Source organism: Centroberyx affinis, unplaced genomic scaffold, assembly GCF_046629955.1.
Source record: "Centroberyx affinis isolate AG114_WGS23_722 - 3 ecotype Tasmania unplaced genomic scaffold, CSIRO-AGI_Caff_v1 ptg000392l_1, whole genome shotgun sequence".
Taxonomy (NCBI): Eukaryota; Metazoa; Chordata; class Actinopteri; order Beryciformes; family Berycidae; genus Centroberyx; species Centroberyx affinis.
This window is the reverse complement of record NW_027279060.1, coordinates 616,349-632,628: the sequence shown is the minus strand read 5'-3', so window position 1 is coordinate 632,628 and position 16,280 is coordinate 616,349. Positions and strand designations below refer to the sequence as shown.

Below are 16,280 nucleotides of genomic sequence, written 5' to 3'. Positions count from 1 at the left end.
CGAGAAATGTATGGAATATTGTCTTCGGTGTAAGGAGAAGGGACTCAAGGATATAGTGACAAAATAATGTCCATTTGATAAAAACACATTTTAATATATTTGCCATCCAAACAATTCCGACATACAATTGGTGATAATTTCGTTGGTGCAAGGTGTCTTTAGTCTACATTCTAGCCTAGGCATGTAGGTCTGTATCTGTAGTATCTGCTTAGCCTACTATAAAACCAAAAGTCATTAAAGACAGACAGGGCAAGTTGGAATGCAGATGCTTCAGGGCAGGTCTGAAAAGGTCTTGCGACAAGGTGGTCCAGTATTTGTGGGCTCCTGCTCCTTACCCTTGCCCTCAAACATCAAGATCCTTCAACAGAGAAAGGGACATGTCAACTGCTGATAGATTGCAATGCACTGCATGCTGTAATATAGGCTACTTTAACATTTCTGCATTAAACAGTCTTCATCAGGCAGATCTTTAAGCAAAGGTTTTTCAAGCTTTTTTCTCCATGGACCCATTTATTGTCCCCCATCAAAGGGGGGGACTATGGATCGGTCTCCGTCCGTCCGTTCGTTCGTTCGTTCGTTCGTTCATTAGTTTGTTAGTCACACTGTAACGTTGACTTTGTGCCGCTAGGGGGCGGCATTGACAAAGAATGAGGACTCAGTAGTAAAGCAGGTCATACAGTTAAAGTTATCATACAATGTGGGGGACAATGAATGGGGACTCAGTGGTAAAGCAATACAGTTAAAGTTATCATAGGTAACATAATAGTCTACACACGCTACACACTTCAAACATCAGACTGGGTTGATGTGTTGAAGTGAGAGTCAATGGAGAATTTTTGGGCAAACCTCTAACCACAAGACACTGTAGTTATTGTACAGTTGTGGGACTGTGGTACTGTTATTGCACTCATCACTGCACTACTGTGCCGTCAGTGTTGACTATATAATATTACCACTTACCTTACTGTGCAATACCAGATATCAGTTATCATTTAGCATTCATATTATTCATAACACTCACGCTCCTGGTGTTGTATGTTATATTGTACATTGTATTATAAATTGTATTGTAGTGTACATTGTGTAATGTACGGATTGTATTTATTGCGTATTGTAGTTCTTATATTTTGTACTCTACTGAGTAAAAACAGGACAATTACAGTTACTACATTTCAAGATATAACTTGTAAACCTAATTCTGAGGAGTAGGCAACAGACATATATGGTCAATCTGTCCTGTCATTGTCCCAGACAAAAATGCTTATACAATTTCACTCATATTTCAAGTACACTCAGCAATCACTGACTGACCCCAAGGGTGGAACTACATCACTGGTGGGGGACAACATGTTTACTATTTGCTTGTTTGTTTAATTTTTTTATAGGTACTGAGTAAGTACTAACTAACTTAGACTAGGCTACAGAAGCCTAATTTTACAGAACCAGTCAATGTAATATAACCGGCAGCTTCATAAACAATAATGAATTTTCTATCAAAAACTATCAGCTGTTTATTTTGAATGATTTGGGGACTTATTTTAATCTTCCCTTGACCCTAATCCTCCTGTGACCCAACTTTGGGTCCCCACCCAGTCTCTGAAAAACACTGGCCCATGCCTGTACATAGATGCAGATGCAGGCTTTACTGGTGTGAATCAAATACTATTGAGTGTTGTGTAATTGTTTTACAAACTCACAGTTTTAGAATTGCGTTTCTTTTCCCCAGCATCATGTTCAGGAAGTCGTTGTAGCCGATGGGCCGGGGCTTGGTGTCCTGCGCTGACCCACCAACCACCTCTGACATCATCTTTTTCAGTTCCAAGTGAGTTTTGGCCACTCCTAATTTCTCCAGCATTCGCTTTAATCCCATCATGTCTATGAAATTGATAGTTCAAAGAAGTGAAAATTTACCATACCTATAATCTGAGTACACATCTTTGTGAGTCAAACTGAGTGAAGGCTACAATGAAAAGAGGTGTAGTAGAGGACACAGATGGCTTATCAGTAATCATTGCAAAGATAGGTATGATGTATTAGGGTTATAAGACTCTTGTGGTCAAATAAAGATAATGGTGCAATTTTACCTATCTCTCCTTGGTCATTAAGATCAAACTCCATGTATTTATCTGTAAAAATAAATAAATAAACAAATTAAAATTCATGGATGTGCCCATATTGATAAGGGAATACAGATTGTTTTACAATGCATCATGTATTTATAAGTTCTTGAATTCTCACTTTTAAACATGTCGAGTTTTGAAGCAAGATCTTCCTCTTCTGCATACTGGGGATCTGAGAGAAAAGCCTTTAGAAGTAAGAAATCAATGATAAATAAATCAGACATCATTATGATTATTATGATGATGATGATGATGATTATTATTATTAGTAGTAGTAGTAGTAGCAGTAGTAGTAGTAGTAATATTATTATTAGTAGTAGTAGTAGTATTAATATTAGTAGTAGTAGTAGTAGTAGTAGTAGTAGTAGTAGTAGTATTAATATTATTATTATTAGTAGTAGTAGTATTAATATTAGTAGTAGTAGTAGTAGTTGTGGTAATAGTGATAGCAGCGAGCAGTAGCAGTTGTGTTTGGATTGAGCCATTGATTTGATGTATTATGCATTGCAAAAGGCAAGACATTGATGTCTGTTGTAATCGGATGAGTTGACCTAAACAGGTCAGCCATCAGTTCCACTCACCTCATTGATAGAGTTCAGTTTCTCTTCCTGTTGAGACTTGATAATGCCATATGCTTTACCCCCTGTGAAATGAACAACCATACAAACACACAAAAATATCATATTTCTTTCTGGCTCTGGGTTCCTACTCACAGAAGGAAGTCTTGAACATCATTATGCAAAGAAAAAAAGATAAAAATACCTGTTTGTCAACGACATATTCATACGACTAAATATGCTATAAGCCTATAGGCACAGAAAGTCACAAAGGCAAATAGACATAGCAGAGGACATAGACTCACCTTGAATATTCTTGTCCATTTCTCTCCACTATGAGTAAAACAGAGAGTGAAAACTGGAGTGGGAGTGCTGATACTGACAGTGTGAAGAAATATGATGGTGTTTCTCTAAATGGAGATAGAAGAGGAAGTGGGTTGTCAGAGTTTCAGTGAGCATGTGACCATTAGTGAAGTCCCCTTGTTACATTTAGCCTGCACACAGCAGACTGAAGTCAAATGGAGTTTGCAAAGGGGACATTTTGGTCCATCGGTGAATTCAAACAGTCTGACTTTCACCAGAAAAAGAGTAGATTAAGGAGGCTACTGTTGTATCATCCAATAGATACAGTCTGAATGAGACACCTAAAACTTACATACCTCAAATAATGTCTAATATACTTGATTGGCGCATTCAAATTTCTAAGCTTCTCTGCAAAAGTCCATCTGACAAAACAATGTACAAAATAAGTTGATATTTCAATTATGGAAGGAGGGATGATGTTCAGCAGCATTTAAATAGGCAGAAATGTGATGTGTCACTGTTATATTGTCTTGGAAACCAACAGTTTGCTTACAAGTCGTGTTTTTAAAAAGTGAAATTGTGTGTGAGACTAATGAATAACTTAACTGCAACAGGCTCCTATGGCCACTAATTTTCTGTACCCTTTTGTTCTTGCCACATGGTGGCACTATTTGCCACAGATACACTAAAATGAAAAACTACAGCTGTAAGAAATGTTTGCCTGCCCACTTCATGTACAGACTTCTGTATGACTTAGAGCAGTGTTTGAAAGATAATTTGGGGAGGTCACAAGATGATTTGTGGGATAGCTAGGGAAAAAACAACATCTTTCTAATATACAAATGAATTATCATGTCTATTTCTTCTGTTTCTTCTCAAATTTTTGCTTTTTTCTTGTGAAATACTGAATGGTTTTCTGCCTCTCTGCCTCCTCTGATAAACAAATGAAACGACCTGAAAAGGGAAAATCATTCTCTGGTTGGTTGTTCACTCCCCTGTGCAGCCTGTGACGTGGAGGGGGCCAAAGGTTTTGAACTACTGACTTAGAGAACTGAAATGAGGTGGAGAGCAAGCCACAGCAGTTCAGTTTCTTAAATAATCCATCTGTTGTCCATCTGCTGGGTTACATTATAGACACAGATAATGGCACATTTTTATCTTCTGGGTCTTTCTGTATTGGTTCTACTGATAACCATATCAGAATGCACAGGTGAGTAGGTTATTGAGTATTTTCTTTACCAAATTCAATCAATGAATATCATCAACATATTTTACATGTTTAGTTTCCTGTTTTATTGTCAGTAGACTAAAGGAGTATATATGCCAATTGAGTGTGATCTAAAAGATGACATAATTAGATTACCTATTTGATAATAAATTTAATAATATTTCTAATGTTTATAAAAATGATGAGATTTATTTTAAAATTCTGATTTACACACCATGCATTTGTTTCTGAAACAGTTCAACACTACAGAAATGTACTCTGACCATCAGTCTCTGATTCTCAGACTGATTCTCATGTTAGTCTCTTCATTTTAAATTAAAGAGAGTCAAGAGATTGTGTCAGCCAGTCGAGAAGAAGATGTAGTTCTCCCTTGTTCCATACCGACCATCATGGGTCCAGAGAGCTGCTACAGAGTCAAATGGACAAAACATGCCACAGATCGTTCCACTCAAACGAAGGTTGTCCTCGCCAGGCCTGAAACATCCAAACTCCAGGATGCTGAACGTGTTAAATTGAGAGCCGATGGGAAGGGAGACATGTCTCTGTCTCTGACAAGATTAGGCAAATCTGATGAGGGACTGTACAGCTGTGAAATCTGGCAAGGATGGGACTGTATTCTGATCAAAAACACCACTCTTAAAGTGAAAGGTAACTTTATCCCATTTGCCCATATCCCCCTCCCCCTTCTCGCTCCTTTCAATTACACCCCATTAATAATGTATTACATCAATTTTATCACCCCTCTTTCAGACTGCAGAACCCTTCAAGCAGTAAAGGCAGCACCCGGCACACCAGCTACTCTGCAGTGCCCAATAAACATAACTTCAGCACAACAACCGCAAAAGGTCTCATGGGCAATGTTGAAGGGAGACAGTGAAAGCCCAATATTTCAATACTCTGATATCAGCCAGCAGAGGGAAAGGCTTGAATATTATGGACCATCATTATCTATCCCATCTGTGGAGCTCAGTGACAGTGGTTGGTACAGATGTAAGTACTTACTTGGCCAAAGTCAGCGTTGCTTTGAGATCAAGCTACAAGTCCAAGGTGAGATATTAAAGTAGGCTATTATTTGTTATTATCTCTATCAACAATTGATGTAATACATAACTGCTATGTAACTATTCCGTTTCCTTTATAAAGTGGGAGATGCCATTGTTGTCACAGCGGATCCAGTTACTGCAACAGAGGTTGTGCAAGGTCTGACGTACAGCAATATGTTACTTCTTAATTCAATCGCATCACTGAGCTCATGACTGTCAATAATAGTGTTAATTGTGGGACTGCTTGCTGTGGGATTATGATGTTCAAATAAATGCTTAGTTTGACCTCACATTTTCTTCAGCAGGTCTAACCACTGACAATGTATTGGAAACCAAGCAGAGAGGGAGCAGTGGAGCTTCTACTGGAGTCGTGGCTTTGGTCATCACTGGGGTTGCCATTGTGGCTGCACTGATAGTGGGAGTCGTCATCTACTGCAGACGTAACACCCAGAGACCAGAGGCACCCAGAGCCCAGAGGCACCCAGGTCTCATCTACCTAGATGCTATTTCAATTAACCCCTATAATGATACTAATCTAGTTTAGAGAAGTATTATCATAACTATATATCATGTCTCTCGCTGTTAATCAGGTTCGCTTATGGAGCTTAATGATGACAGTTATGAGAGTGTACATTTTCCAGCTCTAGAAGGTGAGCACCATGTTCTTCTCTGAATAGTTTTAGTCCAGCCATCATGACATTTTCCACTTCAATGATCATTTCTGACTTCACCTCACAGAGCTTACAGAGCCACGAGTCAACAGTCTGTACAGACATTTCCAGGAGGAAGGCATGTGTACTTGTGAGTATTTTGTTTAAATCGTTTGTAGTTATAGAATGATACTTTGTTCTCATTATAGTCAAAAGTAGTCAAATAATTACATTTTCTTCTTTTTATTGCAGTTCAGCGTCAGTAATTTCAAGCCAAGATGACTTGCCTAGCTCAGAAAAATTAAGTATTATCATCCAATCTGAATTGCATTCTGTTCTCTCGTCACACTTCTGTACAATGTAGCAACTTGTAACATCTGTTTACTTTTAAAACATTTGAGTTATGATTGCAAAAGAAGAGTAACAGTGACTAATGATGAGTAACTGCTATTGGAAAATACTTGTCCTTAGACTGTTGAAAACACTCTGCCTCATTACCCTGTTTAAATCAGTACATCTAACCAGCTGTCATTGTAAATATGTATATATATATTTTTAATGAATAGAGATGTTACTATGTAATCTTTCATTTATATCTATAATCCAATTGCTTAAATTTCTGCACAATGATACGATGATGATGATGATGATGATGATGACGATGATGACGATGATGAATAGTCATGGGGGAGGGAGGGGTGTCAGTAGCATTGATGTATGTTTTTTTTATTTTTACAAGAAAGGAATGGGGGGTTTTTTTTTAGATGTAAAAGTGTTTTTTGGAACACAAGTGATGATATTCTTGCTGTACTGAGGTTGAAACTACTGGTCAAAGCTAAAATGGAGTCGATATGACACTTTTATTTAGAACTAGTTTACAGCCTGCAGTAGATCATAGAAACTGTCAGTTGTGGTGGTTGCTCCTCTTTTGGGTTGGCTTTGTCGGAGTACTTCCCCATGATCTAGATCCTCAATATCCGCATAGACATGAGCCTGTGATGAAGGATATTGGAGTTATTACATTAAGGAGATAGTCAAGCTAGAAAGAATATTAAACCATTATTTTATTGCACATCTCTCTTGTGGTTATTCTTACCATTCCAAAACTTGACAGTTCATTTCCTGCAAAATAGAGAGGTGGGAAAATCAACCATTTAGGCAAAATGGCTGTACAGTAGTCATCTAGGTACTTCAGTCATGTGCAGTACCTGCATCCTTATTGCTCTTCCTCTTCACGTACATGTAGAGTCCTCCAGCAATTGCACATAACAAGAGGCCTAGGGGAAGGGCAAACCACGCAGCTGCTTGCAGAGCTGTTCACACAGAATTATTATCTTTTTTTCTTCAAATCACTATCAATAACTACGGTGCAACTTCTCATATGTGGATTTCAGTCAAGAGAAAAAGCTGCAATGCAGTGTTGCATACTTACTGTTAATAAAGGTCCACATTTTTGCAGCCATTACAACACCCTCTCTAGACACAGAACAGGCAACTTCATCTCTTGTGATTTGATGATCTAGGAGGAATAACTTGGAGCTGAGGGTGTTATTGGCAATAATTAAACTGCTCTGCCAGCCATAATGGCTGCTTCCAGTCCAGGTTAAATTGAAGTCTTGTTCACATTTTGTAACAGCACAGGTAAGCAGACAAGTCAAGGTGAGATTATGTCCTCCTGGCCCATACTCTGAAGTAACTGTGGAGACAAAAGTGAAAATAAAGCAGTGACATTAAACACTGCACATAGTCTGTTTTGGCATTTTTGGAGAGTTTTAACACTCACTGTCCAGGGTGTGCAGGCGGACTTTGCTGATCACTTTTCGTTCACCGACGGGCAGCGAACACTGGTAGTCCCCAGAATGCAAGGCACTCACTTTGCTGATGACCAACGAGGAGTCTTGGTTCACATGAAATGCCTCTAACTGGCCCTTACCAGGTGTGACATCATCCGTCAGTGACCTTCCATCCAGATCCCACTGCACCCTGCCACCCACACCAAGAGAGGAAGTGTTGCCACAAGGGAATGACACTGACTCACCCACCACAGCAAACACTTCCTCTACACCATCTGGGTGAAAGGGAGCCCTGGTTACACTTTGTACATAAAGCGCATATTCAATTTATAGCACTGTAAAGCTCAGTTTAGTACCTGGTAGTGTTGTGGTGTAACTGGTGGTGGTTTTAACAGTGTCTTTCTGAGTTAGTTGGCATCTCCATTTTCTGTGATGGTCCGTCGGCTTTAGCTTGATGGTCAGTTTAGAGAAGCAGTCAGACGGACGTTCGAAGTGAAATCTACTTCCATGTATCTCTGTGTTGGCCTCAGTAAGCCATTTGATATGTATTCCACTGTGGTTACAAGATGGGGCAAGTCCTTTATATAAGTTCAGGGAACAATGAAGTTCTATTTTTTCCTTATCTGCAGCACTTTGTTGAGTAACTGAAGAAACGCAAAGAAAAAACAAAGTGATTACATTGACATTGTTATTCATTGTTTTTCAAGAGCGTTTTGAACTAGTAAGACAAGTAACTTACCAAGGAGAATCTCCAGTGAAACACTTGAATTGAATGTCCCATCATCGCAAGTGTAACGCCGTGCATCATCTAATGCCAGATGATCTATGTGTAGAAAGCAGGCCTTTGCCACCGTGCGCCCCTGGTACCGTGGCGCTGTCACCATGCCTGCCTTGACCACCTGAGTGACTGAGTCTCCAGCCATGTTCCAGTTGACAGAGGAGCAGGATTTGATGCCACATGGTAAACTAATACTGTCTCCCAGTGAAGCAAACATGACCAAATGACCTGTTGGAGAAGATGGAAAAAGTAGCACTTAACTTTCCAGGTCACTTATATATTGGTAGTGATATTGGTAATGAAAATCAAGAAATCTTCAGTAATAGAACTGTGAAATAAAGTGACATTGAAGCAGTGTAGCTGTTTTGTATCCCCATCCCCAACAGTTTACTGGCTTTGACTATAAAATATTGAACTCACTAAAGTTGTGAATTCAGTAACCTATTAATAGCCATGGTTATTTAGTTTTCCATTTTAATTTCAATTTCAATTTAGTTTGAGTTTTGTTTTTTTATTTATTTATTTTACAATTGTTTAGTTTTAGTTTTGCTTTAATTTAATTTCAGTTCTAGTTTCAGTATTTTTTGTAGGGGTAGTATGTTTTAAAGGTGTAATGATATAAGTTTAGAACAGGTGTTTTGTGTATGTTTGCAACAGGTATTTTTATACAAGTAACAAGCTGAAGTTACAAAATATATAAAACACAAGAGTTGAAAAACAATCGTTAAGAAGTAATCATGAACTAATGAAAAATGCAACCAGTATTAAACAGATAGGAGCTCCCACACTGGGAAAACGTAATGCTTAAGGCTTAAACATTTTCCATTTGTGCATTCATTGTCTTTCCCCACTAGCCTATCCCAGCATGCATTGGGCAGAAGGCAGGGAATCACACTGGACAGATCGCCAGTCCATCACAGATACACAGAAATATCTTGTTTAAAATTATTTGTTGTTTTAAAGCAAGAAAAGTAAGTATTCAGTTGAATTAATTTGGGGGTGAACATGGTGCAAGTTAACACTCCTCTATAGTTTGTTTTCTTATTACACTGCCAAACCTTGGCAACCACCTTATGAACCTACAAGCTGCCATGACGCATCTGTGGAGGACAAGCGACGGGCGTCACAGTCGCTCCCATTGCAGATGTAACTTTATTTTACAGGTCTAGTCCTGACTATTTTATGTATGTTTATAGTACATTTCCAGAAATTTTCTTTTCTGAGAATTATGTAGTCTTACTTTGATAAGAAATCTCAAAATAGAGTTCAGTAGTGTACTGTATGACAGAAAGTAATACTTAAGTGCATCATATCATTCATATTATACAACAAGAAATTTATAGTACATATCATATATTTTCATAATTACCAGATGGCTGAAGTCCAAGTGTTGCCTGTACAAGAGAGAAGAGGCAGAGTCTTAGCAGTGAAAAGGAAACCATCTTATACTCTCACAGATTTTCTTGCTTATTGCTAAATCCTATGGCAGTTACATTTTTCTAACTCTCATTTTCAGGAAGTTACAGGCAGGCAGCTCATACCCGTTTCATCCAAGGCCAGCCCACCAGAGCATGAGGCCTTGGGCACAAGTATCTGTTGGACCCCCTGATTTAACTTAGCCTGTCCTTAAATAATGCTTAGAACATTACAAATGATGTGTCTCATGTTGTGTGAATGCTTCTCACAACCTGATGAATGATCTACAAATGATCTGACATATGAAACTGTTCATATGTCACAAATACAGGCAGAGGATCTATGATAACCTATAATCCCCATCCATTTAGGTGTTTACAATTATTATTATATATATAAAAAAGATGCAATTCTGCCATGCCATTTGTTTAGTGGTACCCCATTTTAAATAATCCAATAAATAACCTAAAATGTCACTTATAAGATCATGTGTTGATTATATGTTTTGCCAGTTTCAAGTTCACAGATTAAGTCTTTTCTCACTGGTGTTTTTAAAGTTGTATAGGTGCTAAAATTGCCTATTGTTCCCAATTAAAACTGAAATGAAGTAAATAAATAACTAAAGGGTTGTCTTTGTTGCACAGGGCCATAAGGTGCATGATGTCCACACCGGCTTACCCCCTGTTCACCTTTTTGCTGGTGCTGTTGTGTTGTTGCTGGGTAGTGACTCCTCTGCCAGTGACTGCAGACTTATCAACAGATGAGTGTCACCAGCAGGTAAAATAATATATTATAATGTTGCTATTCATTGGCTTTGTTTGAGTCATTGTATATCATTTTTTTCTGTTGGACAGCTAATGAATATGCATATAATAATGCCTTCTACCTAGTAAAGATTCTCATTACTGTGATCCATCACAGTAGATCTATGAGATGGCCATTTATGGAGAAAACTTCTATACTTCTGCTAGACATGTCGCTGAAAGCGAGTGCTTTCACATCATCGAAACATTACCATTAGTTTCACATCCTGTCAATTGTTGTTAACATGTTTGTCCACAGGGTGGTGCTATTGGGCTGTGTGACAGATGTGCACTTCTTATTTTGCGAGCTACTGGTGGTTGGAGCAGTTGGACCAGTTTATTGTAAACTATAGAAACCCCAGATGATAGTTCCTCCTGAAGTGAACTTGTTCATGCTTTCCTTCCTAGGGGTGCTGTCTCTCTATTTCCTCTCTAGGAGACTATGACTACCTGCTTGATAATATTCATGTATAGAAATTCACCAGAATTAGCATTAACAGTGCAGTTTGTTTTACCTTATCAAAGGTGAAACAAATCGCTAGTAAGATTTTGTACCTCTGGTTTGGGTTTCATTTACCAAAGACATGTTATTTAGTGATGAGCAAATACAAAGCATGTACTAAATTCAATTGTTGCTGCTCCTTTAATTCAATACTAAAGACAGATACAAATATTAATGGTAAACAGACATGTGAGGATTCAGTAATGATTTATTATTTATTTATAAAGTTATAAATGCACATAGAAGTATATAAATGCACATTGTCTAAGCAACAATAACACATTACACCGTCCTCAGTTTAAGGTTAGGCCGCAGGTCTCGGATGTGCTATAACTGTGTAGGACTTGACCTTGAGCACCACACTAGCGACTCCTCTCAGGTCAGGCAGAGAGGCCTCGCTTTCAGGAGGGACGAATTGGAAATCTCTCAGCAAGTACGCGGTGAACAGAAAGAGCTCCATTTTGGCAACAGACTCCCCCAGGCACAGCCGAGCCCCCCCTCCGAAAGGCAGCAGTGCACGCGCGGAGCCTCCCCCACCCTCTAGAAAGCGCTCTGCAAGAGAGAGTGGCTACTGTTAACTTTATTTGAACTCTGCTGAGCCAAGTGAAAGGAATGCGCTGCACCCAACAGCTCAGGAGCTACCTGGTCTGAAGTGGTAGGGGTCAGTCCAAACTGCAGGATCGTGGTGTGCTCCGAAGAGATTAGGAATGATGACAGTGTTCTTGGGGATGAAATAACCTGCAATACTGAACATGTGCAATACACACTGAGTAGAGATTTTATACAGTTGAAATGCATAGCAGGTAACAGAGTTAGCAAGAAATATGTGGTGATAGATTTCTAAATCAGAGCAGCAGTAACTTAACTCCAAACAAGTGGTCTTTATGTATACCTGCTCACTTACATCAGAGTTTCTCACCCAGACCCACATTCCTTAAACATTTCACTATTCAGGTAGATTCACTGTGAAATAGTCTGTATAGCCTATTATAGGTTTGAAATGACTAACTAGTAATGCACAAACCCATTCTAGCTAGCTACATTTCTGCCTGGATCCTGATGAGTTCCAGGTTTACTATTTGCTTTGTGTTTTTCTCTCATGGTTTTAGGTTGGTTGGCTACTGCTTCATCAAATGGGAAATCCTTGTTATATAGTGTTGTTTTAAAGATTTTTTTTTTTTTGCATTAACATAGGGCCAAATGGAATATTTTACAATCCTGTCATTGTGCTTCCATAACGTTGACACTGGGCCGGCATCAGACCACATTTCTAAGCAGTTGACCTTGGGCTAAACAACATTTTTGAGCAAAACCTTGGAGGGCTGTTGTTTCTGTGTCAGACCCATGCATCCTTCTGCTCTTAACAACACCCAAATCATATCAGCACCTATGTTGCTTAAATTCTACACTTCGTCAAATGTTGTCAACTGTATTGTAGTCACTGCCCTGTTTGTGGCATGCTCTGTCAGTAGCACTGCTTGTTGTAGATCAGCTGACCTGCTGTCTCTGATGGCTCTGTGCGGCACTGCCAGTGGGGCTACAGGCCTGAGTCTGAGCACCTCGTTGATCACAGCACACAGAACAGGGAGTCTGTGTCTGTCGCTGTACTTGGGGTAGCGTTCCTCCAGTACTGTACGCAACTCATCATACACCCTGCTCTGCACCTGAAGATGAAAGCAAGAGAGAGAAACACAGTGAGTTAAAATTCAGTGTTTGCTGATTATGGTATGTTGTGGTATTTTATGACAATGTGCTGTACCTCTGGTCTGTGCAATAGGAAGGCCACAGTCCAGTTTAGCCAGGCTGCAGTGGTCTCTGTCCCCCCAATGAGAAGGTCCACAGTGGCCATGTGGACATGAGTATCTGTCAGGAGCTAGAGACAATACATATAATTCAGTATAGCAGTGTTATTTATTTTTGATAGCCTAAAGGACTATGAATTTGTGAATTTGGTTAATTTCGGTTCAATAAATTTGAACTTGAGTTTGGATTGGAAATCAAAGTCTAAAATAGGTGGAAAGGTAGTACATGGCAGCAGACATTAAATCTGATTGAGGTACAATTCATATTTCTGGAAATTCCATGTAGTCAATGGTGTATCAGTATAGTATTTACTACTCCATCTGCTGTGCTGTGACGTTGGTCCAGGCCCTGGAGCAGAGAGCCTGTGATGGCGTCTTCAGATTTCTTGTCTTGCGACTACACAGGGGACAACACAACAACTAGTAAATATAAACATTGCAGGAAATAGAAAGAGTTGGGGATTGGCTGATTCAACTCACAAATTTTATGATTTGAGACTTGACATGGCAGAAGGAAAAATTAACTTGGACTTGAAATGCAATTGAATTGAAAACATGTTTTAAGCCTTCTGCCTGTTTCCATGGTGTCTGATATGATTTCTCCCAGTGTTATTTCTTTTTCTGCTCTATAATAATTTATCCAAGTTGACTAAAAGAAGACGCAGAAGTTTTTTAATGCCTGTAATTTAGCAAGTGGATTGAGTTTCAACTTGACTACTTGATTTGACTTGGTGTGCCACATTGACATTTGGACTTAAACATGTTTTTTGGGGGAATTTATTGCACACATATGCTATATTACAGTGCGATTTGGTATTTATTTATAGACATGTGTATGCATTTCACCAGAGGGTTCACGTGCAACGTCAGGCATTTGCTACACCAGCAGGAAGGGGTTTGGAGTCTTAACACACTGGCTGCAAGTTGCATTTACAGGACTGTTTCTCTAACCACCAGGCCAATCTACTGTATTTTTGACCTGTCTCTTGACCTGTGACTTGAGCAAGATGGCATAGGTGAACTTTTGGAAAAATCTAGTGAATGTTAATTAAATTAGTGAGACATATTTTCAACCTTTGTATTGCATTTGTTATTACAAACCTTGTAATTGTCTAGGTATGTCCTTATGATTTCATCTCTCCTGGCCACCTCTTTCAGGAGACGGGCAAACGGAGGATTGGGTAATTTCTGTGAGAAAAGGGAACATCACATACTGTGTGAAATCCTATTCTGAATGTGTTTGTTAGTGTATACCCTGTTAATTATAGTCATCATAGTGAACATCTACTGACTCTGAGCAGTGGGAAGGAGTCCAGAGCAGAAATCCACGAGGAGCCCCACAGAGCAACGATCTCATTCAGACAGCTGTGCAAACGCTGCAGCTCCACTGAACTCTTGTCATACTAAAGAACAAAACAGGTTTACAAGTTATTATACCCTACCACTGATATACTCTATCCACTAACAGTGTCATTATGAATTTCCAACTTTGGTTATTTCTTATGTAACTCAAACTGCTAAGATTGGCAACATAAAGCGACCTTGCCCAGTTCTCAACATCACCAGACATCCAAGCACATATCTGCCTCAACCACACGAGAAATCCACCACTGTTCATTGATGAAAAACAGATTTTTCCATCTCTAATACTCTCCTTTTCATTTCCTCAGAGGGCACACACTGCGCTGAGGGGAGGACAGACACTCACTTCTTTTCCAAAAGCCAGAGTGGTGATGACATTACTGGCTGCCACAGTGAAATCCTCAGAGAGATCCACAGCACTGCCTTGATAGCCCATCAAAACCTAAATGGTAAAAGATTAATTTTCAGCAATGAATAATAGATAATCGTTTTAAATATTTTATTTGTTTATGTGACCATTTTGGAAAATACCCAACATTTGGGATGATGAGTATAGTGGAATGGTAACGCTGTCTGGATCTCTCCTTTTCCATTTCAGGCTATTACTTTTTAGATGAGGCACTGTTTTGTCTACTTATTGATGCTGGCTATCTGTTCCTTCTCTTACAGTACACCGAGTGTCTCATGTTCTGTACCTGTCGCAGGTGCAGCGCCTGTCTCTCAATCACATCATGCAAAGACCGCTGGGAGCAACGCTGCAAAGCACCGTGGACTAGACGCCGATGTGCCTTCCATTCCTCGCTGTAATCCCCCAGAGAGATGGAGTGTCCGCCCCCAGACACAATATCTCCTGACAAATGTATGGAATCGAGGGGGGAGGAAGAGGTTGAGGACAACACAATATTTATCTATAACACTGTGGCAGAAGAAGTTTGAGTTCTTTACCTGTGTAAGAATGTGGTCTCCCAGCAAAGTCTGACCATTTCTTGACCAGTGCTTCTCTTATGACGTCACTACTATTAAGCACCACCATGGCTGGAAAAAAAAACACAAAATACACACTAACGAGGCATTTTGATACAGTGGAGAGTCCTAATGTAGACATATTGATAAGACATAAGTAAATACAGAAATGTTCCTAAAAGCCTTGACTCGCTTGTTATTTCTGTCAAAATCTGACAATTGGGTAAAATCCAGGAATCTGAAATTGACTGATTACTAGTGTTGCCGCATTTAAGGCGGTAGATGCTTCCATAGCGTTGTGCCAGGTTGGTCAGGTGGATGGGCAGGTGGTCGTGTGTCAGCTCCATCATATTGCCTAAAAGAAGGAGGCTGGGAGGACCTGGGAGGGAAGGAGAAGAGGAGCAGGGAAGAAACTGATAGAGATATTGCAGTAGTTTAGATTCAACTATTGCGTGGAGGAGTTAGGAAAGACAAAGATAAGAAAGCAGAAAGAGGATGATTAGTAATTAAGTCCAGTGGATCAATAATTAAGTCCAGTAGCGTACACGGTTGTCCATGTGTTGAATATCTGTCTCATTCATATCTGATTGTGGTGATTTCAAGTAAGCTAATAAAGCAATAAAAGTAGATGGCTACCTGTAGACTTACTTTCCTTGTGATCTCCCTGTATGGATCTGTCTCTCTGTCCAGAAATGTAGATCAATAACGTCACCAGCACTACAACCACGAGCACAGCTACCACACTTATCACTGATATTTCTACAGCCATTCTGTGTCTTATTGCTGTCCCACTTCAAAAAGCTGTTCATCTCTCTTCTGGCCCCTTTTATAGTCTTCTTATCCACGCCTCTTAGCTTATGATGTTAGTGTTTCACTGCAATCAAGGATGGCAACATATTTTTTTGACCTGATAGGGGTCAAGATCGCTGACGTTAAGATTAATCCAACAAGAGGCAGATT

The 16,280-nt window shown here is 39.4% G+C and overlaps 4 protein-coding genes across 6 annotated transcripts; 1 reads left to right on the top strand and 3 right to left on the bottom strand.

Moving 5' to 3' along the window:
- Positions 1-75: 75 nt before the first annotated feature.
- LOC139641611 (allograft inflammatory factor 1-like) lies at positions 76-3,120 on the bottom strand. Its single transcript, XM_071516098.1, has 6 exons — positions 2,983-3,120; positions 2,702-2,763; positions 2,239-2,305; positions 2,085-2,126; positions 1,698-1,875; positions 76-358 (listed from the first exon to the last, which is right to left on the bottom strand). Exons 1-6 carry the CDS (start codon positions 2,999-3,001, stop codon positions 271-273), a joined length of 456 nt encoding a protein of 151 aa, XP_071372199.1. The 5' UTR covers positions 3,002-3,120; the 3' UTR covers positions 76-270.
- Positions 3,121-4,071: 951 nt separating this feature from the next.
- LOC139641620 (cell adhesion molecule Dscam2-like) lies at positions 4,072-6,278 on the top strand. Of its 2 annotated transcripts, none has more exons than XM_071516112.1 (8): positions 4,072-4,190; positions 4,530-4,856; positions 4,959-5,255; positions 5,352-5,408; positions 5,557-5,736; positions 5,842-5,901; positions 5,990-6,052; positions 6,154-6,278. In XM_071516112.1, the coding sequence occupies exons 1-8, from the start codon at positions 4,124-4,126 to the stop codon at positions 6,165-6,167; spliced, it is 1,065 nt and encodes a 354-aa protein (XP_071372213.1). In that variant the 5' UTR covers positions 4,072-4,123; the 3' UTR covers positions 6,168-6,278. The 2 variants fall into 2 exon arrangements, with proteins under 2 accessions (XP_071372213.1, XP_071372212.1); XM_071516111.1 differs by having other exon boundaries at positions 5,554-5,736.
- Positions 6,279-6,760: 482 nt separating this feature from the next.
- On the bottom strand, positions 6,761-9,968 carry LOC139641619 (uncharacterized). 2 transcript variants are annotated; one of them, XM_071516108.1, is made up of 8 exons: positions 9,842-9,968; positions 8,434-8,700; positions 8,051-8,338; positions 7,685-7,969; positions 7,334-7,597; positions 7,110-7,214; positions 6,998-7,023; positions 6,761-6,894 (listed from the first exon to the last, which is right to left on the bottom strand). In XM_071516108.1, exons 1-8 carry the CDS (start codon positions 9,912-9,914, stop codon positions 6,772-6,774), a joined length of 1,431 nt encoding a protein of 476 aa, XP_071372209.1. In that variant the 5' UTR covers positions 9,915-9,968; the 3' UTR covers positions 6,761-6,771. The 2 variants fall into 2 exon arrangements, with proteins under 2 accessions (XP_071372209.1, XP_071372211.1); XM_071516110.1 differs by having other exon boundaries at positions 7,110-7,178.
- Positions 9,969-11,497: 1,529 nt separating this feature from the next.
- Positions 11,498-15,825, bottom strand: cyp21a2 (cytochrome P450, family 21, subfamily A, polypeptide 2). The gene is made up of 11 exons (XM_071516106.1): positions 15,577-15,825; positions 15,303-15,392; positions 15,053-15,207; positions 14,704-14,799; positions 14,288-14,398; positions 14,097-14,183; positions 13,309-13,392; positions 12,953-13,066; positions 12,691-12,857; positions 11,836-11,939; positions 11,498-11,745 (listed from the first exon to the last, which is right to left on the bottom strand). The coding sequence occupies exons 1-11, from the start codon at positions 15,668-15,670 to the stop codon at positions 11,498-11,500; spliced, it is 1,350 nt and encodes a 449-aa protein (XP_071372207.1). The 5' UTR covers positions 15,671-15,825.
- Between the last annotated feature and the right edge of the window lie 455 nt (positions 15,826-16,280).